General features: G+C 46.3%; 1 protein-coding gene across 2 annotated transcripts in view; it reads left to right on the top strand.

Moving 5' to 3' along the window:
* The window catches only part of SBK1 (SH3 domain binding kinase 1), an 89999-nt gene extending 64628 nt beyond the window's left edge, over positions 1–25371 (top strand). For both annotated transcript variants that reach the window (XM_073648273.1, XM_073648275.1), the window contains exons 2-4: positions 18341–18543; positions 19228–19430; positions 19867–25371. In XM_073648273.1, coding sequence (XP_073504374.1) covers positions 18341–18543; positions 19228–19430; positions 19867–20646 — 1186 coding nt within the window. In that variant the 3' untranslated portion in view covers positions 20647–25371. The remainder of the gene's footprint in view (positions 1–18340; positions 18544–19227; positions 19431–19866) is intronic.
* Positions 25372–26999: the final 1628 nt, after the last annotated feature.

Genomic DNA, 26999 nt, shown 5'->3' with positions numbered 1-26999 from the left:
GGACAATGACCCCAAATACACCTCCAGGCTGTGTAAGGGCTATTTGACCAAGAAGGAGAGTGATGGGGTGCTACGCCAGATGACCTGACCTCCACAGTCACCAAACCTGAACCCAATCGAGATGGTTTGGGGTGAGCTGGACCGCAGAGTGAAGGCAAAAGGGCCAACAAGTGATAAGCATCTCTGGAAACTCCTTCAAGATTGTTGGAAGACCATTTCCGGTGACTACCTCTTGAAGCTCATCAAGAGAATGCCAAGAGTGTGCAAAGCAGTCATCAAAGCAAAAGGTGGCTACTTTGAAGAACCTAGAATATAAGACATATTTTCAGTTGTTTCACACTTTTTTGTTAAGTATATAATTCCACATGTGTTAATTCATAGTTTTGATGCCTTCAGTGTGAATATACAATTTTCATAGTCATGAAAATACAGAAAATTCTTTAAATGAGAAGGTGTGTCCAAATTTTTGGTCTGTACTGTACATATAGTATATAAATATTGTAAGGCAGCGCTAGTCATCATAATGGGGGATACTCGCTGCACCGGGTCAATTAAGGCACATAAGCAATGTCCTTCCGATAATTCACAATGCAGTTTATTATTTCGTCATAAACCGCTAATCACACAGTCCATCTTAGTATACGCCCGGCATGTTTACACCTATCACCTCCGGGAGCTTCTCAAGTGGCAGACCGGCATATTACACACATCACAATTCGGGAGCCTTTCCAGCGACAGATACGTCCACTTGGCTCCCGTTATAGCCCTCGGCTAGGCAACAACATAAATGTTCATATAACGCAGCGTTTTTACATTTAGCGGGTTTTTGCTGCTACAGTCCGTTTATTCCGCCACCACTGTGGCTTTGCGGCTTTCCCAGGTGAGGGTCTCTAGCCGTCGTCCCCTCGTAGGCTACTGGTATGTCTTCCACACTTGACATCCAGCCTGCACCTTTCAGGGTTCTTCACTAAGCCGGCTCTCCCTCAAAGGCCACTGACATCCACGCACAGGATCCAGGCTCGGCCTTTCAGGCTGCCAGGCTTCACTCTCGGCCTCACTAGGCCTCTCACAAACGGTGTCACACACATACGGAGCACAGGCCTCACGCCTCTCTCACTGAACACACCTGTCTCCAATTACCGGGGTTTATATATCCTGTGCACACATACACCCATACTGACAGGACCTTGCTGATGTCACAGTCATGTGATCAGTCAGCTGTGTGTATAGGTCCTGTGTGCTGTCCCAGTCATGTGAACAGACCTTTACTGTGCATACAGGACCTGTGTGATGTCACAGTCATGTGACCAGTCAGTTAAAGGGGAAGGTACATGGTCACATCCTGGACCATTTACAGTAATGCTAGCAAGCTGCTGCATTACATATCCCCCCCCCCCCTCTGTTCAAACTTGTGGGGTTGAACACATAATATACACAATAACATTATAACCCCCAGCTCACCTAGAGACCATGTACTTTACAATTGTGCTACTCAGCCCCTGAAACCTTAGTCAATGACATTAGCCCATTCCTTAGGGACCTACCATTTGTCATTGTCACTGACTCCGTCAGGTCACCTTTCCGGGTCGTAACCTTGTCAGGTCTTCCCCGCTCCCAGCGGTCAGTCATAATCTTGTCAGACCTCCCCCGCTCCCAGCGGTCAGTCGTAACCTTGTCAGGTCTTCCCCGCTCCCAGCGGTCAGTCATACAGCAGTGTGACTCACATGCCCTGGTATCTAAGGTCCAGTTCGACTCCGTAATGTCCCGTCCTCTATTGGGTCGTTTGTATGGGCTGCTCAAACCTGAGTTACTGGAGGTCTCACTACCTCTAAACCCACGCCCACTACTCTCAGGACATCTTGAAAGGTCCCTAACTCCAGCTATAGCTGTTCTGTTATTTAGGGGGCCCTTTCTCTGTCTGGTCTCGTAACTTCTAGACGGCTGCCATCTTCTGTTACTCAGATGATGCTGTCTATCCACTCGCAGTCTAGCGAGATTCAACTGTTCTACCTCTCGCAGGTAGGTCACTCGGTACTCCAACAGCATGCGTATATATTCTAGGCTTTCTTCTGTTCCTACAGCGGAGAATGATACCATGCCGTCTTCGTCTGGTATCCAGTCCTGACGATCACGTGGACTGCTTACTTTCACCACACCAGACTTCTTGACCATCATCTGTATGGCTCGACCGCTTCTCCCAATGAGCTTTCTCACCAGAACATGAGGCACCCGGATGACCTCTTCACGCATACTGTGAGCTTTCCTCATCAGCTCCAGTTGTCTAACGGCTTGTTCCGTCTTCAACCGGAGAAACCGCTTCATGCGAATACATCGCCAATGCATATCACTTAGGATCGCCACCCTCTTCACTGTGACTTCGGTCATGGACAGAACCACCATCTGTTTAGCTTCGGAGGTCAAGTACACCTTACAGGCTCCCACAGCCTTCTTAAACTCTTCATGCACGGACTCACGGGTGCATTCTTCCCTCAAATCCTCGGGTACATCTACGAGGCATTTGTACCAAGACGTTTCGGTCTCACCAGTGGTTTCCAGACGATCAACCAGCTCAGGGTTCAGGGACAACTGACTTTCAGCTTCTTCCCCCTGTATGCTTACCCTGAGCTGACTCACAGCTACAAATTCACGAATTTTCGTCTTGACCACTTCCACTTCATATTTATCTTCTGTTATCATGCTCTTAGCTCTCCTCAGGTCCACCTTCTCATGGTATAAGGGAGTGAGTGCAACGTGTTTGCCCTTTTCCTTCTCCAAGGAGGCCCCGTTCACTGAGTGATACTTTGTCATGCGACTTTTGAGCCCGGAAACCTCTTCCTCTAGTTCCGTCACTCGCCTCTCAGCGGCCCGTCTCTGAAGCTCTTCCTGCTTCAACTGCTCTTTTAACAGTAGAGTTCTCTCAGACCTCTCTTGCTTCAAATGGGCCTGAAGCAATTCCTTGAGCTCCCTGATCTCGGCTCTTACTTCCACCGTATCATCCAAGCTCGCATCACTCGAGGAGGTATCTGCTTCATACCTCCCATCACCAGCGGCCAACTCCTGGCCCTGGTCTGTGGCTTTTCCGATGGACTCCTCCATCCTCTCTCGCTCAACTTCCATCTTGCTGACTGTTTCCTTAAGGTACTTCTCCGCCTTCTGGAGAGTATCACAGGACATCTGTAGCTCCTTCACCTGAGCTTCCAGATCTAGGGTCTTTCCCCGGAGACCATCATTCTCCTCACGGGTGTCTTGCAGAGTGGTCTCAACCACTTGGCGCACTTGCTCTGCACCCGCCTTATCCTCCTCTAGTTTTTCTTTTACCTTGAGGAGATCCTCATAATCTCTCTTAAGTTGTTGCAGTTCCATACCAAACTTTTCATCACACTCCTTCTTGGAGTCCCACAGCTCCTGGTTGAACTGTTCACGCAATCGTTCTAGGTTTTGTTCACGCCCAGCAACTTCATGCTGCAGCGCCTCTTTGAGGGCAGACAGCTCTAACTGTACCAGGGAGAAGCGATCTTTCACCTCGCATAACTCATCTTCACACACTGCTTTGTCAATCTGTAATTGAAAAACCTCCTCCTTGATTTTGCGGCGGTCCTCCTTAATTCCGTAGAACATTTCCTTCCAATGGTTAATTTCCGCGTTGCTTCCCTCCATGTCTCGCTGCCAGTTCCTCATAACCTGGTGTATTTTCTGCTGCTCAGACTCCAGGTTCAGCTGGTCTGAGGACACGTTCCCCAGGTTTTCACATAACTGCTGCACGTCAATCTGACACTGCGGCCTGATAGGCTCCAGCTCTTGGTCATGACTGGCCACCTCCCCTTTCAGGGCTGTCGGATCCTAACTCGTCAGTCTCAGTACCGTACCGGAGGTTGCTACTGGCAACGTCATCTCCTCTTCTACCTCTAAAGGAGGATCCACACTTGAAGCATAGGCACACAGTACTATCTTCTCTTTATTTTCATTTTCAGGGAGTACTACCGGAGCAACCTTTTTGTGGCCCTTGCGCCGTTGACGAAGAGAGGGGGACTCTCTCCCCTCGTCTAGCCCCTCCTGACTGAACTCACTTTTTACTTTCATAGCGTCACAGTCAGCTACGGGGTCTGTGTCACTCCTCATGGTGTTGTGGACTAACAGGTCACCTCCCACTTTGACGTCACCCCCTTCTACTGGAGTTACCCCGTTATCAACGGTCACATTGTCATTTTTAGGAGGTACCAACCCACAACCAGTAACAATTTCCAGTTTTCTACACTCCACACTCTTGTGAAAATCCGCCCCTTTTTTTGTCTCCGCCCCCTTTTTAACAACCACACCGGCAGGGTAATTTTTACACAAAAAATCAGCAGTAGTCTTAGGACTCAGTTCACAACATCTCTTATCACCTCCCCGGGCACTCTGGGACAACACTGGCGCCCCCGGAGAGTCCATAGAATGGTCCACTGCCGCCATTCCATATGGTGCCCACAGCTCCTGCGGTTCAGGCACCATGTCCAGTAAAAGTTTCCCAAATACCTGCTCCGGTCCCAATTGGCCCTTCAACCGCTTAATAGCTCCAGACAGATCTGCTGCTTTGCTCACAGTCATCGCGGTACGCTGTTCACACTAGAACTTCACCGCTCTCCCGGAAAAAATATTCGTGGCCCCGCCGAGCCACAGCAAACCAGGTTTGAGTGCGAAGCCAATCTTCGCAACCCCGCCGAGTTGCCGCAAGATGCTTTATCCACACTCGTCGTCCTGTGCCGTTGACGCTAGCAACCGGGCTGTCGTTGCCGCTAGCAACCGGGCTGTCGTTGCCCGCATCCTCGAACCATATGTAAGGCAGCGCTAGTCATCATAATGGGGGATACTCGCTGCACCAGGTCAATTAATGCACATAAGCAATGTCCTTCCGATAATTCACAATGCAGTTTATTATTTCGTCATAAACCGCTAATCACATAGTCCATCTTAGTATACGCCCGGCATGTTTACACCTATCACCTCCAGGAGCTTCTCAAGTGGCAGACCGGCATATTACACACATCACAATTCGGGAGCCTTTCCAGCGACAGATACGTCCACTTGGCTCCCGTTATAGCCCTCGGCTAGGCAACAACATAAATGTTCATATAACGCAGCGTTTTTACCTTTAGCGGGTTTTTGCTGCTACAGTCCGTTTATTCCGCCACCACTGTGGCTTTGCGGCTTTCCCAGGTGAGGGTCTCTAGCCATCGTCCCCTCGTAGGCTACTGGTATGTCTTCCACACTTGACATCCAGCCTGCACCTTTCAGGGTTCTTCACTAAGCCGGCTCTCCCTCAAAGGCCACTGACATCCACGCACAGGATCCAGGCTCGGCCTTTCAGGCTGCCAGGCATTACAATATGCACATACATATTTCCTGTACATGGATGTATGCTGTACACATATATACAGTAGTATATAAATGTATACTGAACACACATATAATGTATACATATACTCTGTACACAATGCTAACATACACAGTCATATATACTGTAGACACATATGCATATGTACTGTACACACATACATTCATACATACTGTACACAAACATATATATATATATATATATATATATATACACATATATTATATAAACATACACATACATATTTCCTGCACATGGACGTATGCTGCACACATATATACAGTTTATAAATGAATACTGAACACACGCACACACATACAGTGCTGGCCAAAAGTATTGGCACCCCTGCAATTCTGTCAGATAATACTCAGTTTCTTCCTGAAAATGATTGCAATCACAAATTCTTTGGTATTATTCTCTTCATTTAATTTGTCTTCTATGAAAAAAACACAAAAAGAATTGTCCTAAAGCCAAATTGGATATAATTCCACACCAAACCTAAAAAAGGGGGTGGACAAAAGTATTGGCACCCTTTGAAAAATCATGTGATGCTTCTCTAATTCGTGTAATTAACAGCACCTGTAACTAACAGGTGTTGGCAATAACTAAATCACACTTGGAGCCAGTTAACATGGATTAAAGTTGACTCAACCTCTGTCCTGTGTCCTTGTGTGTACCACATTGAGCATGGAGAAAAGAAAGAAGACCAAAGAACTGTCTGAGGACTTGAGAAACCAAATTGTGAGGAAGCATGAGCAATCTCAAGGCTACAAGTCCATCTCCAAAGACCTGAATGTTCCTGTGTCTTCCGTGCGCAGTGTCATCAAGAAGTGTAAAGCCCATGGCACTGTGGCTAACCTCCCTAGATGTGGACGGAAAAGAAAAGTTGACGAGAGATTTCAACCCAAGATTGTGCGGATGGTGGATAAAGAACCTCGACTAACATCCAAACAAGTTCAAGCTGCCCTGCAGTCCGAGGGTACAACAGTGTCAACCCGTACTATCCGTCGACGTCTGAATGAAAAGGGACTGTATAGTAGGATACCCAGGAAGACCCCACTTCTTAACCCGAGATATAAAAAGCCAGGCTGGAGTTTGCCAAAACTTACCTGAGAAAGCCTAAAACGTTTGCCAAAGAAGAATGGTCTACAATTCCAGCAGAGCATTGTAAGAAACTCATTGATGGTTACCGGAAGCGGTTGTTCGCAGTTATTTTGGCTAAAGGTTGTGCAACCAAGTATTAGGCTGAGGGTGCCAATACTTTTGTCCGGCCCTTTTTTGGAGTTTTGTGTGAAATGATCAATGATTTGATTTTTGCTTCATTCTCTTTTGTGTTTTTTCCTTGCAAGAAAATTAAATGAAGAGAATAATACCAAAGAATTTGTGATTGCAATCATTTTCAGGAAGAAACTGAGTATTATCTGACAGAATTGCAGGGGTGCCAATACTTTTGGCCAGCACTGTATATATATATATATATACACATATACTCTGTACACTATACATACAAGCAGATACATGCACACAGTCATATATACTGTACACACATACATTCATATATACTGTACACACACACATATATTTATATATTGTATATAAATATACACATACATATTTCCTGTACATGGACGTATGATGTACACATATATACAGTTTATAAATGAATACTGAACTCACATATGTATACATATACTCTTTACACTATGCTAACATACACACATTCATATATGCTGTACACACACATATATATATATACACACATCTACTGTACACATTTATACTATATAAATATATACTGTGCATACATATCTGCATTGCACACATATAGGCATTATACATATATCATACATAAATCTATACATACATATACACTGTGCATATAAAGTCTCTCATCCACAAGCCATACCCATTTTGTTGTCAAAAGGTGCCCAAATAATAATCATAAATAATACTAAATATAATAAAAGAGATGATAATTTTCTTCAGTATGAGAATTTTTAATGGCAGCAATGAAGCAGAATATATATCCCAGCAGTATTATATGCCCAGGTATATAACTCAGGCCCGATCAATATTAGGTAATAGGTTCAGCTCACAAAATGGCCGCCTCCTGTATGTTTATATGGCAGATTGGAGCCTACAGGAAATACACCGTTGTTCTGGGGGAATTGTATATTCTATATAGGCTTCATCAATAACTCAGTGTTTCGGTGCCAGTAACATCAGACATGAGTGATAAAAAGACTACGTGTACTCAGAGACTGAACATCGATGGGACACAGGGGACTCATTATATATTAACTGTATGACAGGAATATTGACAGGCCTCCAAGTTCATACACTCACCTCCGTCCGCCTTCCCTTTAAAGCCTTTCTATTCTCTAGTCTTCCTTTCTAACACCATTAAAGATACGCATACAGGCCTCCACAAAGGAAGGCAGCCATTTTGTAGATTTCCTCTTTTCATAAGATTGAAGCTAATCGATGAGGAGCAAATATATCGACGATCTCAGAAGAAATTTTCAATTATAACTCAGAATTGGTCAAAATGTAAACTAAAGGCTCGTCCCGTAAGAGCCGACTTTTCACATGACTTGTGAAAGTCAGGGACAGAAGACAATCGACCTACATAAAATTTTGGTAAAATTTGTGTGTGATGAATCCATATGGTGCAAAATTGGCATTTTTATATTTTTATTACCTAAGAACCTTTGTGAAACCCATAATTTGTGTATAATAAACACCACAATGCCAACTTTATCAATTCCCTAGGTGCGGTAGATGGCTAAGATGAGCTTCTAGGAGACTTAGCATGAGGACTTCCTCCATATAATATTATATCATATGAACTGTCTACCGGTCAGTAATTTGCATATTTCTAGTCCATGTATTCAATCCCTTCCCATGTAAGACAAAGGAGGCTAAAATATGGATCTATTTGTAAACAAAAAAGGATATAGACGTTCATTTCAATATAGTGTATTAATATCCTTCAGACAAAATGAGGAAACCCGAATACACTGAACTATTTCTCATTCCTCATTCTTCATTAATAATTTAAATAAAGAGATCAAAGTACTCAGTAAATCTGCTATTTCAAAATTTTTATTAATGTTATCACAAGACATACAAACACCCCATAAAATCATGTCAAAAGCCCCTAAGACATAGAAAGCCCCAGTAAGTTTGAGGCAGTGTGGTCAAGAGATATCACTGTAAGCACGGAAAATATAAATACAATTCAGAAAATAGGAATGTAAGATTATATCAGTAACGTTCCAAACCTCTTATTTTCGTGGGATATGCCCCATGTCCCTGCCATTAGATTATCACAAAACATGTGTAAATAGAGTACATACCCCCATTTATAGGTCATAGAAATATCATATGACATGTACAGAAAAGTGCAAATTTCCACATTTGGAGGGATATGTTCTCATATGGAATTATCATATAGCATATATAGGCAAAGTACAGATCCACATAATTTAAGGGAAATATCCTCCTGTACAGGTCATTAGATTATCGTATAACACATGTAAATAAAGTATAAATCCTCATAATTTGAGGGATATCTCCCATATACAAGCCAGTAAGATAATCACAGTGGTAACATCAATTATAGCTTACATATAAAACACAAAAGCTAGTAAATAAGACCGGGTGCATATCACCAATCCTAAGGATCTGAACAGAGTCCTTGTCAGTAGTCAAGTGATATCAGCATTATAGTACCCCCAAGGCAGGCAAAATACAAACCAATGCCAAAGTGTTGTGGGACCACACTGCCTCGTACCCCAACGCGCGTTTCGCGTGCTGCTTCGTCGGGGGGTTTGGAACGTTACTGATATAATCTTACATTCCTATTTTCTGAATTGTATTTATATTTTCCGTGCTTACAGTGATATCTCTTGACCACACTGCCTCAAACTTACTGGGGCTTTCTATGTCTTAGGGGCTTTTGACATGATTTTATGGGGTGTTTGTATGTCTTGTGATAACATTAATAAAAATTTTGAAATAGCAGATTTACTGAGTACTTTGATCTCTTTATTTAAATTATTAAAGAAGAATGAGGAATGAGAAATAGTTTAAAATATGGATCTGTCTCCATTAAGTTTCCAATGCTTTAATTGGTAGGAACCAGCCAGAAAATCTACAAATTGGCACAAACCCCAATCTTGGTCATCCCTGTTTGGAGCAAAAATGCTGCCAGTATTATAAAAAAAATATTGGATATAAAGTATATTTTATTATCTTCCTCAAAAACAACAACTCCAATATTTCTTGTGTTTCAAACCTGGCTACGGACTTGATCGATCTTACGGGGTTTCCATCAAGGTGAAATGTTTATTAGGAACATTGACTGACTACGAACCTTGACGTCCGCACCAGCCGCAGATCTCCTTGCCTGAACTCACTAGACTTATAGGTATAAACGTTACGACGCTGTTGAGTTTGGTTCGAGGGACCCACAGCCGGTCCACACATTGGGATCCGTGAACATCAGATATGTGAAGTTGGCCTCAGGGATACAATTTGACAAACTTGGGCTTCCCTAAAGTTAATTTAGGTCCTTTAAGAAAATGGATATAGTTGGTCTAGACTGATACACCCTGCTAGTGTATGCTGGGAGTTGTAGTTTCAGAATAGCCGGAGAACATCAGGTTGGAGACCAGTTATCTAAAAGAGCTGCCTATAGGATGACCTTTAAGTGTTCTTGTGATCTCCTCTGCTAGAAATAAGTACACCTTCACATGGCAGACCCAGATCACCTGATATTTAGTTTTTTTCCTCCAGTGTAACAGTGTAAAATTTTGCTCATATTTATGTGTGGTGGATTCATATGATGCTATTGTGGAACCCCAGGGGTCTGGTTACCACAGTAATAGCAATATTACGTCTGAGAGCAGGTGGGAGGTCTTCTGGTCAGGCACCCTAAGCATGCCACACCTCCTGCCCAGTCCTGGGAGGGGAAGAACTTCCCCTATATAAACTGGGGGCTGAGGCAGGGTTAGTGAGAAAGAGAAGAAGAGGAGTCCCAGACAGAGACACAGTCTGGTCTGGAGTGGAGCAGATGCAGGGAAAGTAAGAACAGGAGCTCTGTGGGAGCAGTGATAGAAGGGGTCAGGGATTGGAAGCTGTAGAGCTCATCCTGACTGAAGAGTTCTCACCGGACACGGAGTCCGAGGCTGTGGGGACTGATCCTTACCCAGCAGCAGAAACCGACCGGCAGGGGATTTCAGGTCCTCTGGCCAAGAAACCCGAAGGCACGGTCACACGCAAGGGACCAGCACCGCCGGCGTGGAGCGGAGGCTACCAGAAGGCCCCGAGTCACCGGCCATACGGGTGAGCACCACACGGTACACTCAGGGACGTGGGCTACTTCTACCCGCTTCTAGCAAGGTAGCCAGGAAGAGTACAATTAGTTGGGGAGGCCTACAACTCCGCCTGGCCAGGGGAGATCCTACCTGCTCACGGACTGACCAGGCCCCGATCGCTAGCCAGTACTCCCGGGAGGGTCTGCCTTTGCCACCAGTAAAGACCCTAAACTACACCGCACCGTCTGAGTGGTTCCTGGTGCCTGCGTGCAATTCTACTATCCCCATCATCCACGTCTGCTGCCCTGAGGCCATACCCCTCCCGTTGGGGGTTATACCATCCACGCTGCACAACCGTACCACCGGCCTCAGCGGTCTGCCCTGCAGCAGCGGTCTCATAACCGCATCCAACGGGTGGCGTAGTCGAACTCTATACATCTTACTCAAAGTTCTGCCACTTGGTTTGACACCCTGGGCACGGACCGGGTCACCGCCACAAGGACTACTACCCCTATCAGATCCGGCTCCGGGTTCCCCTCTCAGCACAGGCCCAGGGGGCGCGTCAACTTTGGCGTAGTCGGCAGGATATCGTGCCCGCAACCACCGGGTACTGCGTGCCTGAAAAAGACTGTTAAACTTACCTGTGGTGAAGATTCCCGCCATCCGACGCCATCTTCTGCCTTCTTCCCGCCATCCGTGGAGTTTTCCCGCCATCCGACGCCATCTTCTGCCTTCTTCCCGCCATCCGTGGAGTTTTCCCACCATTGGACGCCATCTTGAGGACGCCGCGCGGGAAGAAGAGGGGCGTGGACTCCGAAAGCGCGCGAGAACTGAAGCTCCGCCTCACGTCCGGACGTTGCGTAAGGTCCTGGAAGGAGCCCAGCAGACGCCGACGTCACAGGAGCGCGACGGAAGGTCCTCAACCCTGACGATCGACTGCGGAGCCGCGGCCTACGGAAGAGGATCATCGCAAGGTAGGCCACGGTCCACTAGGGGGGAGGAGGATGTCGGATACGGAGGAGAGCTTCACCGCCACAGCCGCCGCCAGCGCCACCGCTGCTGCGGTCATGCCTTTCACCATGCCCTATATCCCGGGGGCAGCCTGGCTACCCCAGTACTCAGGGGAGTCACATACCCTAACTGACTTCAGAGAAAAGCTGGATAGCCTCTTCCAGGTGTACCCCCTCACAGAGGAGCAAAAAGTGAGCATCCTGGTGGCTCAATTAACAGGGGCAGCCCAAAGGGAGGTAAAGTCCTGGCCACTCGGGAGGAGGAGGACTGTCGCAGAGATACTAGCCCGGCTGAAGGACACCTTTGATACCCGTACCTCAGCCGAGATCAAGCTTAGATTCTACGGGTGCAAGCAGCGAGCACATGAGAATATAAGGGACTATGCACTAAACCTACAAGAGGCCCTGAGAGCCATTAAGCAGGCCGACCCTGACGGCGTGGGAAACGAAGACAAGTTGTTGACTGAACAATTTATAGAGGGTCTACATTGCAATGCCCACCGAACCCAGTTGCGGGCAATGGCCTTACAGGACCCTCATCTGGACTTTGCACAGTTCAAGGACAGAGCCATCCGGGTGCTCCGAGAACCGGCACCAGGTGGCGCTGTGACCCACAGACGCCCTACTACCACTTACCACCAGGAGACGGCGCCCTTGTCGGCAGGGCCTGTGGGAGCTGATGCGCAGGCTTTAAACAATGACCCAGATACAGACCTGCACCATCAGGTCCAAGAGCTAACTAAAAGCGTTGCTGCGCTAACCCGAACTGTGCAGTCTTTACAGGTTTCTACTCCAGGGAAGATTCAGCTGGCATCCGGACCGGAGGATATCCCGTGGCGACGACCAAGGAGGACCCCACCGGCCAGAGGAAGACCCAGCGACCGATACAACGAGGACGGACAACCCATCTGCCGCCGCTGCAATCAACCCGGACATATGGCAAGGTACTGTCCTTTAAACTGGCACAACCTGGGGTAGAGGGCCAACCCCCAGGAATAAGATCACCAGGCCCATCGAACTGGCGTGACAAATATGTGGGAGGACGTCCAGTCTTGCCTGTGGTACTGGATGGCATTCCTATGAGTGCCCTACTGGACACCGGGTCACAGGTCACCACCATCCCGTACGTGCTCTTCAAGCAGTACTGGAATGACGCGGATATAACCCGCTACCCTGACGACGACTTGAGTATCATCGCCAGCAATGGTCAGCCCGTGCCACAGATCGGATTTAAAGAGGTGACCATTAAAATCGGTAAAGTCGAACTGGCAGCACAGGGACTGATCATTGTGGACATTGACAAGCGCGAGAGTCACCCAAAGATAACTCTAGGAACTAATGTGATTGAAAATTGTCTTGCAGAGGTGATTCTCATTTTACAGCAGGTTGCCAAGAACGCCAGCTCCGGCCAGCAGCGAGTGCTCCAAAAAGAGATCCGGGCACTGATGCGACAGCAACAGGTGGAACTCTCCGGTGGTGAGATTGGTAGCGTGAGAATGTGTGACCCTTTCCCTATTGCCATGCCCCCGAAAAGTGAAATGATGATTTGGTGCCGGGCAGCTATTGGTCTAAGAGGTAGAGACTACCAAGCAATGGTAGAACCCGTCTACTCAGACAGTAGGCCCACCATTTTGACAGCACGGGGGGTGGTCGATGTATGCCATGGGAGGGTGCCCGTTCGCATCATAAATATCGGGGAGAGAGAAGTACACCTGCCCCGGTATGCCACGCTAGCCAAATTGTTCACCATAAACCAGAATTCTGTACAGGCCGTGGAACCCTTGCCTCCATCTCAACCAGAGGAAGGTAACGGCTCTAAGCAACAAGTGGAGGACTGGTGCCAGCAACTACATTTGGGTACTGACTCCACTCCCTCACACCAGAAACAGGGAGTCTATCGGGTGGTTCAAGAGTACGAGAGAGTGTTTAGTAAACACCCGTTAGACTTCGGGCGAGTAAAGGGGGTAGAACACCACATCCCCATGGGAGACCATCCTCCCATAAAGGAGAGATACCGACCCGTACCCCCTGCACACTACCAACACGCTAAGGGGATGCTTAGAGACATGAAGGAGGCTGGGGTAATCAGGGATAGCTGTAGCCCCTGGGCAGCTCCACTAGTCTTGGTTAAAAAAAAAGACAACACCATGAGAATGTGTGTAGACTACCGGAAAATCAACCGTATCACACACAAAGATGCGTACCCCTTACCAAGGATAGAGGAGTCTTTGGCTGCTTTAAAATCTGCTAACTTCTTCTCCACTTTGGATCTCACTAGCGGGTACTGGCAGGTTCCTGTAGCAGAGGCGGACCGGGAGAAGACCGCATTCACCACCCCGATGGGACTTAGCGAGTTTACCTGCATGCCGTTCGGACTCTGCAACGCACCAGGAACCTTCCAACGATGGATGGAATGCTGTCTGGGACACCGGAACTTTGAGACGGTCCTGCTGTACCTGGACGATGTTATAGTTTATTCCAAAACCTACGAGGACCACCTGAAACACCTGGCGGAAGTGTTTGAAGCCCTGGCAAACTACGGTCTGAAGGTGAAACCGTCGAAGTGTCACCTGCTAAAACCAAAAGTGCAGTACCTGGGACACGTGGTGAGTGCTGACGGAGTGGCTCCCGACCCTGATAAGATCACCGCGATTAAGGAATGGCCAAGACCCTCCAGCGTAAAGGAAGTGCGGCAGTTCCTCGGGTTGGTAGGCTACTACCGAAGGTTCATTCCCGGTTTCACCAAAAGGCAGCTCCTATGCAGGACCTCCTGATAGGCCAGTCCAGGAAGGCCAAGAACCAGAAGCCGCCCTTCAGATGGGAGAAGCTGGAGGAAGAGTCCTTCCGCCAGCTGAAGATGGCCCTCACGGGGGATGAAATCCTGGCGTACCCTGATTACAGCCAGCCCTTTATCCTCTACACCGACGCAAGTAACATCGGGCTAGGAGCCGTACTGTCCCAGATCCAGCAGGGAAGAGAACGGGTAATTGCTTACGCCAGCCGAAAACTGCGACCCACCGAAAGAAACCCTGAGAATTACAGCTCATTCAAGCTAGAGTTCCTGGCAGTGGTGTGGGCAGTCACCGAACGCTTTAGGCACTACCTCGCCTCTTCCCGGTTCACCGTGTACACGGATAACAACCCGTTGACACATCTGGACACTGCAAGACTCGGTGCCCTGGAGCAGAGATGGATGGCCCGCCTGTCCAACTATGAGTTCACAATCAAATACCGGGCAGGACGCTCCAATACCAACGCGGATGCCTTGTCCAGAATGCCGAACCTACCGGACGTAGGGGAAGATCCAGAGGAACTGGAAGAAGTTGAACTCCCTGCGTTCCACCGTCATGGGACTACCCAGTATTCCCACCGTGTAAGGGGTAAGCAATCCGCTACGTTCAACCCCTTACCTCATTACAACTGGGCGGAAACGCAAGACAGTGACCCCGCCGTCCGACTGGTGAAGGAGATGCGGACTCAGCCAGATGCTCGCCTTGACCCAGACGCTCCGGAGGAAACCAAGCAACTGTGGGCTGAGAAGAGTCGACTGTTCCTTTACAAGGGGAAGTTGTGCCGAAGAATGGTTAACTCCCGGACGCATGAACTGATCTGGCAAGCAGTGGTGCCAAGAAGAGACGCGGCTATGGTACTGGAGGCATACCACGACGGAGCTGGCACTTCGGATGGAAGAAGCTGGAGTTCCTGCTGCGCGGGCGGTTCCACTGGGTAGGCATGAGAGGAACCATCGAGAGGTGGTGCAGAGACTGTGGCCCATGCAACCTAAGAAGGAAGGACCGTGCCAGTCAGAAGACTCCCCTGCAGTCCATCGTCACCAGGCAGCCGTTGGAACTGGTAGCCTTGGATCATGTAAAGCTGACCCGCAGCAGAAGTGGCTACGTCTATGCGTTAACCATCGTGGATCACTACTCCCGGTTCTTGGTTGTAGTCCCCGTCAAGGACTTAACGGCTCAAACAGCAGCTACAGCCTTTCAGCAGCACTTCTGCCGTCCACACGGATACCCAGAGCAGGTGCTGACGGACCAGGGACCTGCCTTTGAAGCGGAAGTCTTCCAGGAGTTCTGCACTCTGTATGGCTGCCGGAAGATAAGAACAACACCCTATCATCCGCAAACCAATGGGCTCTGCGAGAAGATGAACCAGGTGGTGATAGACCTTCTGAAAACATTGCCCCTGGAAGAACGCAGTCTGTGGCCTGAGAAACTGCCTGATCTGGTGGACCTATACAACCACATCCCTGTAGGTTCCACCAACTGTACCCCGGCTTACCTAATGAGAGCAAGACCTGGTAAGCTGCCTGTTGATCTGGATATGGGAGTCCTGACACCCGAGGACACTTCACCAGAAGCAGACTGGGACACAGAGAGGCAGCAGCAGTACCGGAAAGTACAGGAGAGCGTTGAGCGAAGTCTCTGTCAAGCAAGAGAAAGACAGGAGAAGACTTACAACCAGTATGCTCCCGCTGTTCCCCTGGTACCTGGAGAGTAGGTCATGAAAAGGAAGAGACGGCTCCACAAGTTGGACGACCAGTGGGAGAAGGACCCGTACACCGTACTGCCATCAAGCCATGAAAACCCAAAAATCTGCACAATCAGTAAGGATGGAGGAGAAACCACAGCCATTGTCTCCCGAGATCACCTGAAGAAGTGTCCCGAGCAGCTACGAAACCCTGAAGAAGATCAAGAAAACCCTCGACCCGCAGAGGAAAGGGAAGAAATGGTCATTACTGTACTCGGAGACTTCCCTCGATCTTGGACACAAGTAAATGGCGCTGTTGTGGTACCCGTCCTCACCTTCCTCCAGCCAGCATCCTAAGTGCCTACGGAAAAACAAGTAGAGCTGGAAGAGCAGCCGGTCCAGGAGGCAGAAGACCCCACACAAGCAGACCAGGAGAATCGACCCTCTGCTTATAGTGAGCCTGCCGTGCCCCTAGTGAGCCAAAGAACCCGTAGACAGCTGCCCAGCTTACCTTTGACAGCTCCTACATCCTGTAGCTTAGGACCGGTCAGTAAGCTCCGTAGGTCTACTAGGGCCACTAGAGGCCAGTTGCCAGTACGTTGGAGGATCTAAAGTGTTCAGACTGTTTTATTGGTATTTACCTGTTTACTGTTGCTTGTAAATAATTATGTTTTCCAGTTATTTTATAGGTGTCTTTTGTGGAGTAACCGGAACTCTGTTGTATATATGTTTGGAGCGTAACCCAGGAATGGACTAAGACTGCTAAAGACTCGGGGTAGGACAGACCCCCACCTGGTTACGGCTCCCTGTTCTTTGGTGAAATGGACACCCTTATTGCTTCAAAAACTGCACCCGGTTGCGGACACGCCGTGACCACCCTAACGTGTTTTTCCTTATTGTATTGTTCCTGTTTATACCCTGTTATGTTTTCAAAAATATGTTTAGTCCCGGAGTACTAAATTTTATTAGGGGGGAATGTGGAACCCCAGGGGTCTGGTTACCACAGTAATAGCAATATTACGTCTGAGAACAGGTGGGAGGTCTTCTGGTCAGGCACCCTAAGCATGCCACACCTCCTGCCCAGTCCTGGGAGGGGAAGAACTTCCCCTATATAAACTGGGGGCTGAGGCAGGGTTAGTGAGAAAGAGAAGAAGAGGAGTCCCAGACAGAGACACAGTCTGGTCTGGAGTGGAGCAGATGCAGGGAAAGTAAGAACAGGAGCTCTGTGGGAGCAGTGATAGAAGGGGTCAGGGATTGGAAGCTGTAGAGCTCATCCTGACTGAAGAGTTCTCACCGGACACGGAGTCCGAGGCTGTGGGGACTGATCCTTACCCAGCAGCAGAAACCGACCGGCAGGGGATTTCAGGTCCTCTGGCCAAGAAACCCGAAGGCACGGTCACACGCAAGGGACCAGCACCGCCGGCGTGGAGCGGAGGCTACCAGAAGGCCCCGAGTCACCGGCCATACGGGTGAGCACCACACGGTACACTCAGGGACGTGGGCTACTTCTACCCGCTTCTAGCAAGGTAGCCAGGAAGAGTACAATTAGTTGGGGAGGCCTACAACTCCGCCTGGCCAGGGGAGATCCTACCTGCTCACGGACTGACCAGGCCCCGATCGCTAGCCAGTACTCCCGGGAGGGTCTGCCTTTGCCACCAGTAAAGACCCTAAACTACACTGCACCGTCTCTGAGTGGTTCCTGGTGCCTGCGTGCAATTCTACTATCCCCATCATCCACGTCTGCTGCCCTGAGGCCATACCCCTCCCGTTGGGGGTTATACCATCCACGCTGCACAACCGTACCACCGGCCTCAGCGGTCTGCCCTGCAGCAGCGGTCTCATAACCGCATCCAACGGGTGGCGTAGTCGAACTCTATACATCTTACTCAAAGTTCTGCCACTTGGTTTGACACCCTGGGCACGGACCGGGTCACCGCCACAAGGACTACTACCCCTATCAGATCCGGCTCCGGGTTCCCCTCTCAGCACAGGCCCAGGGGGCGCGTCACTATGATATGATTTTTGTGAAACCCTTAATTTGTGTATTAGAAAGGCCACACTGCCAACTTGACATGCAATTATTTCATGCATTGTTTCCATACAGTTGGTCGACTTCTGTATGTTCTAGTCCCAACAAAGTATATATTTTTTTCTCCTAGTGTGAGCATGAGTGCTGGGTCGGTGGATCAAGAACCGTCCCGGAAGCTAGGCTGCTGTGGTGTACCTGTGATCACGGAAGACATGCAGGCGTTAGCAATCCGCAGCCTGTCCGGAAGCGAAGTGCAGAAGCACTATGAACTGATTCGAGAACTGGGGAAGGGGACATATGGCAGGGTGGAACTGGTGTCCCATAAAAGCACAGGTAAGACTAGGAAAATGTAAGAGGTCATATAACCTTAGTTTGCATGATATCCAAGTATTCTCAGTAACGGTAGAGGGGAGGGGGCTTCTAAAAATCCCACTTTGGTTGCTACTTTCTGGTGTCCTGATGGTTGGTTTCTTCTCAATCACTCATATAGAAGGGTAAGGCATCTTATTCTGCCCAGGCAGCATATATGTATGTTCGAGGCTTTGCGATATTGTCACATGGTCCGAAACAGGGAGTGCAGAGGCCCTGGAGGTCCCAAAGGCTTCTTTGCCCCAGACTGGAGCCACACGGTTATATATTCCAATTTCTGGTATGTTCTTAGAAGGGAAGCATAAAAAGTAAATGTCCTGGATGTATTTCGCTTCATGGACCAAACAGTCCCTGTGCTTGTAATGTAACCAAGAGCCTAATATGAGAGGTAGAAACAGGTTTTCATATAAGGAGGCCAGTGTAGATTCTCCAAGTCCAGATCATGGTTGGTGTAGACCCCTGGAAGTGCCCTCTCCTATAAGACACGACTAACTTTAGCTAGCCATTCTAATTAGATATAATCTTTGACATATTACACCCAAAACATCAGGATCTGAAATGTCCAGTCATCTACAGATATACAGTAGACACTCTGATATATATAAGTAGCCACTCTGATATATCTAAGACCCATGTTCTCAATTTTAGGAAACAAGATGGCTCTGAAATTTGTAAACAAGAACAAGACAAAACTGAAGAGTTTCCTACGGGAGTTCAGTGTAACCAGCGCTCTATCCTGCAGTCCATTTATTATCCGAGCATTTCATGTCCTCTTCCAGACAGAGGACTGCTACGTCTTCGCTCAAGAGTATGCACCAGCTGGAGACCTCTTTGATATTATTCCACCACAGGTGAGATGAATTTCCTACTTGGTGAGTCTGGATGCATGAGTGCCTTTAGAAGGACGTTTCTGAATAATAGGCTGTGCATACCTGAATTGTACTTGAATATGTTCATGGTTCGTGAGTCATGGGTTCATGAGTCATTCGGCAAAATAGAGTGCGTTGACTTGTCCTTTGTCTATTTATTGAGCTTGTTAGTTCTTTGTGATATTCTTTAACCTGTATTTGTCTTGATATTGGTCTGTTACTTGACGTTTTTGTTCTGTTTTGATCCGTTCGGTTAAGTATTAGTCCACTGCTCTACACAGAAGATGCCTACATATGTGCTTTGGTTCATATTCAGGCTATTTATATACTTTAGTATTTGTTAGGCTCTAGATTTTTGGTTTCATGTGGTTTATTACTACCGTTATTAGTGGCTTTAATTTTTTTAACTTTTTTCCAGGTGGGTCTCCCGGAAGACATGGTGAAACGATGTGTTCAACAACTGGGACTAGCTCTGGATTTTATGCACAGCAAAAGCCTAGTTCATCGTGACATTAAGCCAGAGAATGTCCTCCTCTTCGATCGTGAGTGTCGGCGAGTTAAGTTAGCAGACTTTGGCATGACTCGTAAAGTGGGCTGCCGTGTTAAAAGAGTGAGTGGCACGATCCCATATACAGCCCCGGAAGTATGCCAAGCGGGACGGTCCGAAGGCTTTCCAGTAGAGACAAGCTTGGATGTCTGGGCCTTTGGAGTACTTATCTTCTGTGTGCTCACTGGCAACTTTCCATGGGAGTCAGCATCACCAGGAGATGCCTTCTTTGAGGAGTTTGTACACTGGCAGAAAGGTCGTCTACCTGGTCTTCCTTCTCAGTGGCGCCGCTTCTCGGACAATGCTCTACGAATGTTCCAACGCCTTCTTTCCTTAGAATCAGAAAAGAGGAGCCCAGTCAAAGAGGTCTTCTTCTACATCAAGTACGATTTACTATCGGAAGCTCGACGTAGACCTTCTTACCGCTCTCGCAAGCAAACAGGAGAGAAGTTACCACCTGTGCCCCAACGTCACGAGAATCCCACTCCTCTCAAGAGGACAATACTTACCGAGGGAGGTTCCTCGCCTCGTGTTCCTCACTCTCTGCCAGATCCTGGCCAGCCACCTTCTGGCTCTGGCAGGACAGATGGACGTCAGGACAAGAATAAAACTCAAATGCTACTGGCAACCGCCATTGAGATTTGTGTGTAACATGGATGGACCACCCAGTTGGATTCTACTCCATTGGGAACTGATGTCATTCTCTCCAGTAACGGTCACCTCCTGGTTTAAGAAGTAAAGCAGGGTAGACCTCTTAGCATTTTTTTGGTCATGAGCCTACAAGCAAAAAAAAAAAAAAAAGGCGTGAGAACACTCAGTGAAAGGAAGGATGGACGTTTCTGGATAATTTCCACGAGTTATGGGATAAATAAGCCTTTTGATGAAGGATTGTTAGGGTTGGTGACTAATTGCTGCTTCTGCTTTGGTGTGAAGGACTTTTATGTAAGACTGATATGAGACAGGCAGTGTTCACACAAGCGTCTCCTGTCATACTCTACAACCAAACCCTACCCTTCCTCTCCCAAAAAAAGATGAAACAGCACAGGCAGGGCGAGTGCAATCTTCTTACATACCCACAAGTCCAGTTTCTTTATACGCCTGACTGACTGATACTATCCTACATGGTTCCATATGACAAAAAAAATACACCACGGCCTAAGAAAAATTGGTACGGAGGTAACTATGGAAATCTGTAACCTTAGCAACCAGTCTAGCCTTTTGTTGTTTTTTTTTGTAAACAATATGGTTGCTAACAGTTACAGCTCTCTATTAGTAGTGGCCTTAGCACCACCTTTATGGCTGATCAACCCACCAAACTAATAAGGGCTTGCATTATAACTCATCCCGAGGCTTAATGGCTGCCGTACCAGGGTAATCTCTTTTTTACATTCCCTTTTAGCATATCTGACTTTGTGTTTTTATTTATTTTATTGTTTTAACCAGTGGCCAATGTAATTGTGAGCAACCCAATTTCCGCCATATTTCTATTAATGGTCATTGTGGCCAATGGATGTCCAGAAGAGCCACAAAGGTTGTCGGGACTCTTCTTATTGGCTATTGTACAGCCAGCTCAAATAACTAATTGTGAAAGTAGCACTTATCAGCTCCGGCAGTTTCCATGGTAACGTAGAACCTGTCATAACCTTTCGAGAACTATAGAACGTTCCTCTCGGAATTTGTGGAAGGTGTTTAATTCAGGTCTATCAATCGTTAACACCTCATTCCTTTATGAGATCATTTTTGGCATCATCAGATATATTTGTTAACCCTATCATATCACCCAATCATCTATGACTGACGCCATCTCCCCTCCCCCCACTCGGTAACGATGCACTGGAGTCTGCCCGTCCCCCTCATCAACCACCAGAAGACTGGCTGAATGCACATATAGCAATACATTGCCTTGATAGTCATTCTGACGCAGAGGGTCATCGAGGGAGGACATTTTCTCCTGATCCCCCCCTCCAAAAAAAAACAACTGCCTATGCAGAATACATGTAGCAGATGTTTAGTCATTTTTTTTATCTTTTTTTTGGGTATTTACATCGTCTGGAAAGGCTGGTTCTAAAACACGGTTTATCTAAACTAAAGGCATTCGACATCTATAAAAAAAAATCCAGCGTCCATTTTGTGTGCTAAGACACTAGTCGATTCTAGGACCTAAATTTCATCATCATTATCAAATTGGTCAATAAAATGGCTTCCCACTATTAGGACCCCATATCAATCATCATAATATTCCATCTAAATCGGGCGCCATCTTGAGTGTACTGTTTTCTATCATTCCGTCATGGAGGTCAAGTACGATAAGTTCAGCCTCCCCTTTCGGTGTCAAGACATATGTGGCCATTAAGAACAGAACCATGACTTTAATGTGAACTGAAGCAATGAGTCGTACGTGTTTCATTCATCTTTAGATCATGTGACAGGTAAAATCCCCTCTTCATGTCTTCAAATGGCGGCCATATTGGTCAAGTGCTCCCTCACTATCTACAACAACGGTTTCCAAGCCTCTTCTGTCTATCTGAGGACTTGGCCTCAGTCAATACAAATCATATCAAGGGCTACAGCTAAAACAGCGGAAGTGCTAACCTAAAACCAGTGGCCGTTACCAAAAAAAAAAAAAGAAGCAGAGTACACATCATATTAACACAAAATGGCTGCCATCGGAGCTAGCTCCTTCTTTCAAGACATCGGATTTCTCGAGAAAGATAATCATTTTTAGACGTTTGTAAAACCTATCGAATACGTGTTTACGTCTTTGGAAACAAGCGGTCAGAGCACAATAATGGGCCCCGTGTATCAGAACTGTCGCTATGGCAAAAGATAAAAATGGCCTTGTTTTCGCCCATAGCAACCAATCACATGTTAGCTTTCATTTACGCTAAGGAAAAATAAAACTTTATTTTATTGGTTGATCAGAACAACCAATCAGAGCCCACTTGTCATTTTTCCAGTGCAGTTTCAAAAATGAAAGCTGAATTCTGATTGATGGCTCTGAGAAGTCTATTTTCTTTTGTCTTGGCAACCATGTCTAATTTTTAAAGAGTAGTTTACGAAATGATATCTGAGCTCTCATTGGTTGCTATGGGCAACAAACAAGACTTTTTCCCCCTCTAAATACAGTTTTGATACAAGGCCCAATCCTCCTTTTCGTCTCTCCCCAGTTTTGGGGCCTAGATATGTCACACATTTTTTTCAAGTTTCCCCCTTGAGTGAGACCCTGTATATTCCTCCGACTCTGAGTGGTATAGACGACTTAAGTAGCATATTTCCCTATTTGCCTTAGACGTCTTCAATGTTCACAATATTAGTGCAATAATGTAGATAAGGTGATAATTGATAAACTTTTTATCTTGCGTGTAGGGTATTTCTGATTCAAGGCTAGGGCTAGCTTAGTAAAGTTACCTCAGTTTAGCTGACCTGTTAATAATATATATATAGATACCGTATACATATATGTATAGATGTAGAAAAGCATATTCCTATATGTGGATTTTTTGTTTTAATGTGAATATAACGCCTTTTGTTCCACGTACCTCTACTACTCTCTGAGCCTGTGTCTAAGCAATTCATTGCCAGAGCACCTGCCAAACAATCTTGAAACCCATTAAAGGGGTTTTTTAGTTTAAAAATAAAGTCTAAAAACCCTACAAAAACGTTCTAAGTTAAAGGGGTCCCCCCCTACTTGCTGAAAAGGTCCTTCGATTATCACAAAGTTTGTGAGACCCCCCTCTTAGTCTGTGAGGATACCAGACAGTAAAGCTAAGCTCACCCAGAGGTTTTCTGAGGAGGATCTGCTCCAAAATCCACATCCAAAACCACTTCAAATGCTCTTTGAGTACTTTTTTATGTGGATTTTGAAGCGGATCCATTTCAAAATCCACGTAAAAAAAACCTATCCCTAAAGATATGTGTAATCAGATTATCTTTTCTCCAAAATCCTCTTCAAAAATTCATTTCTATGATAAATCCACATTAGGATGTGTTCACCGTCTTTTTTTCTGAGTTTTTGGAAAAACTTCAAAAACTTGAAGTTTCTGGTTCAGAAACTCAGCAAAAGACTCAATGTGAACACAGCCTTTACTGTTCATATGAGGAGCTATTTTTTTTCTGCAAAGGTTTTCGAAAAATGCATGTCACTTCTTTGAAGCAGATCTTGAAGAGAAACTTTCCAAATTAAGCACTGTGTAATCAAAAGGCTGCAAAGAACACTTTTTAGTAAAAAAAAATCTTCAAAAATTCTTCAGAAAAAAAACCTCCCTAAAATGGAGAATTTACTAAAGCGGTTTCTGCTTGAAAAATTAGTTTTTGAACGCCTCCAAAACTGTAGTGTGAACCCATCCTCAGGTTGGCCAGAAGCTCTGTCGAGGCTTACGTCCAAACCCCGCAAAAACGGGATTCGGGTGTATGCGCTAACGGGGTCATTTACTAACTATAATAATGCAGACGGAGACACATTGTGCTTTGTCGTGCATCATTTTCGGGCGTATATGCCTATCGGAGGTGGGCAGCAAAGCATAGCCAACGTCGACAGTAGGTCTATGCATATAACTTCTTTTCTGGCTGCTTGTGAGACGTGCTAGAATTGTTTCGCCAGATTCGGCATTTTCAGTGGCGCTTCAATAGAAACTGAGGGGCTGTAGAAAAACACCACTTCAGATGCATGACCCAAGTGTGCCTTCTTAGGAAACCCTCCACGAGCTGTCCTCCGGGTCTTTAATTTATCTCTCTATCTTCTCTCTTAAGAAAACTTAATAATACAGTAGACTGCATTATAAATAAGATACTTAACTTGTGCCCTGGGGAACGTAGTCATTAAAGCATAACCGCGCGTCCACTAACAGTTCATAATAGCTATACCATTTTACTGAGCGAGGACGGATATTTTATTCAGCATTTCCTATTACTATATAATCAGATTCACTAATAGGATTATGTATATGTCGAAATAAAATAGGTGCGGGGCAAAATGTGACACATAAAGAGCATTACGGTACATGCAACAAAGAAGAAATTAGCAAAATGTGCTTTTTTTTTTTTTTTATTTCTTCGGACAGGGGCAAAGAGAGTTTGTGGAGGACCGTGAAACATAACGTGTCTTCTTTTGTTGATTTGTGAAGTCTGTCCTTGTGTTGAAAGTGTCTTTCTGTGTTCCTGCGCTGCAAATGAGGGAGGAGCAATTAGCAAATGAACAATATAAATAAATCATGCCCTCGGTAATGTATTCATTGTACTGAAATCCTCCCTGCGGACTCTGGAAATCATGCGTACCGTGCCGGCGGTGCAGAGGAAACTTTATAAAATGTGTGTGTGTTTTTATTTTTTATTCTTTTCCTGGTTAGACAATAAATTAAAATACTGAAAATAATAAAATTGAAGGTTTTTGTGTCATTTATAATGGAGGTAAACTATCGGGCCCTTGGGGAGAAGAATCGGGCCCTTGGGGAGAAGAACCTGGCCCTGATGGGTCCCATCTTCTTTGCTACTGGGTGGCAAGAATCTACAGTATATAGGATTTATATCTCCAGAAGAAGTACACTTTAGATAGTTCTTGGCGAAATAATTGTTTGGCTGATTGTTTGGCCAGCAGCTATCTCACCTGTCCCTCCCAAAGACCACGGCCCCACTATCAGTATTTGGTCAGTATTTTTTCTCAGGAGTGGGAGCCAAAACCAGGAGTGGGTGATAAATGTAGAATTGGTGACTTGTTTCTATTATACCTTTTCTCCGATTGTTCCTCACCTAGTTTTGGATCCCACTCCTGAGAAAAAATACTGACCAAATACTGATACTGGGGCCGTGGCCATACACAGGAACGTTTGAGCTGCCAAATGCTCCAGTGAGCCTCTTCAAGACATCTCTAATGGTGGCTCATCTCCACCATGCCATATTCTTATCTACATTAACATGATCTGTCAGGGGATTGTCGGAGGCCTCCATAAATATTAGACAGTTGGCTGAACCCATGGACATTGGCGTGTTCGGCCAACATTAGTCTAATGTGTATAGACGCCTAAGGGTCAAGTAAATTGCATATAGGTTCTTCTGTTCTGGATGGTAAATATTGGAACCATAACGGGGGTCTCAATTATGAATTTGCTGTGGAACCCCTTCTTATCTAAAAATGCTTCCATGAGTAACATGACAGTTTCCGCGTCTCCTCCTTCAGTGGTTAGAGCCTAGACTGAGTTATTCCCGTCTCAGTCATGAAAGACTGAGATGGGAACAACCCTTTTAAATTATCTAATTAGTTTTTCACACATGTGAAGACTCCTGTGTACTTTGTAGGAGTGGTAATTCAGGTTGCCTTCCATTTCTGAAATGTCAGACTAATCAGCCCAACAATGGTCGGTGTTTTTCGTTGAGAAGTCAGATTTCAATCACATTAGTTGACCATTTACACATTAATTTAGATTGACATTTGACTGATTGTCCAAAAATTCGGCCAATTGAATGCAAACCATGTTAGTCAACTCTCCAAAATGTCTGTGTTCCACAAAGTGGGCAAACTAGGTGAGGTGGATCCTCTAAGCCAGGGATGTCAAACTTAAACACACAGAGGGGCAAAATGAAAAACTTGGACAAAGTCGTGGGCCAACTAGTATACAGAATAATGGGCCCCACATAGACCTCCATACAGAATAATGGGCCCCCCATAGTCCTCCATACAGAATAATGGGCCCCTCATAGTCCTCCATACAGAATAACGGGCCTCATATAGTCCTCCATACAGAATAATGGGCCCTCCAGAGTCCTCCATACAGTATAATGGACCCCACATAGTCCTCCATACAGAATAATGGGCCCTCCATAGTCCTCCATACAGTATAATGGGCCCCACATAGTCCTCCATACAGTATAATGGGCCCCACATAGTCCTCCATACAGTATAATGGGCCTTACATAGTCCTCCACACAGTATAATGGCCCCTCATAGTCCTCCATACAGGATAATGGGCCCCACATAGTCCTCCATACAGTATAATGGGCCCCACATAGTC

This window comes from Phyllobates terribilis, unplaced genomic scaffold, assembly GCF_046119375.1.
Source record: "Phyllobates terribilis strain yellow unplaced genomic scaffold, ASM4611937v1 Scaffold_9__5_contigs__length_417890890, whole genome shotgun sequence".
NCBI lineage: Eukaryota > Metazoa > Chordata > Amphibia > Anura > Dendrobatidae > Phyllobates > Phyllobates terribilis.
The sequence above is the reverse complement of the archived record's forward strand: the minus strand, read 5'-3'. Positions and strand labels throughout refer to the sequence as shown.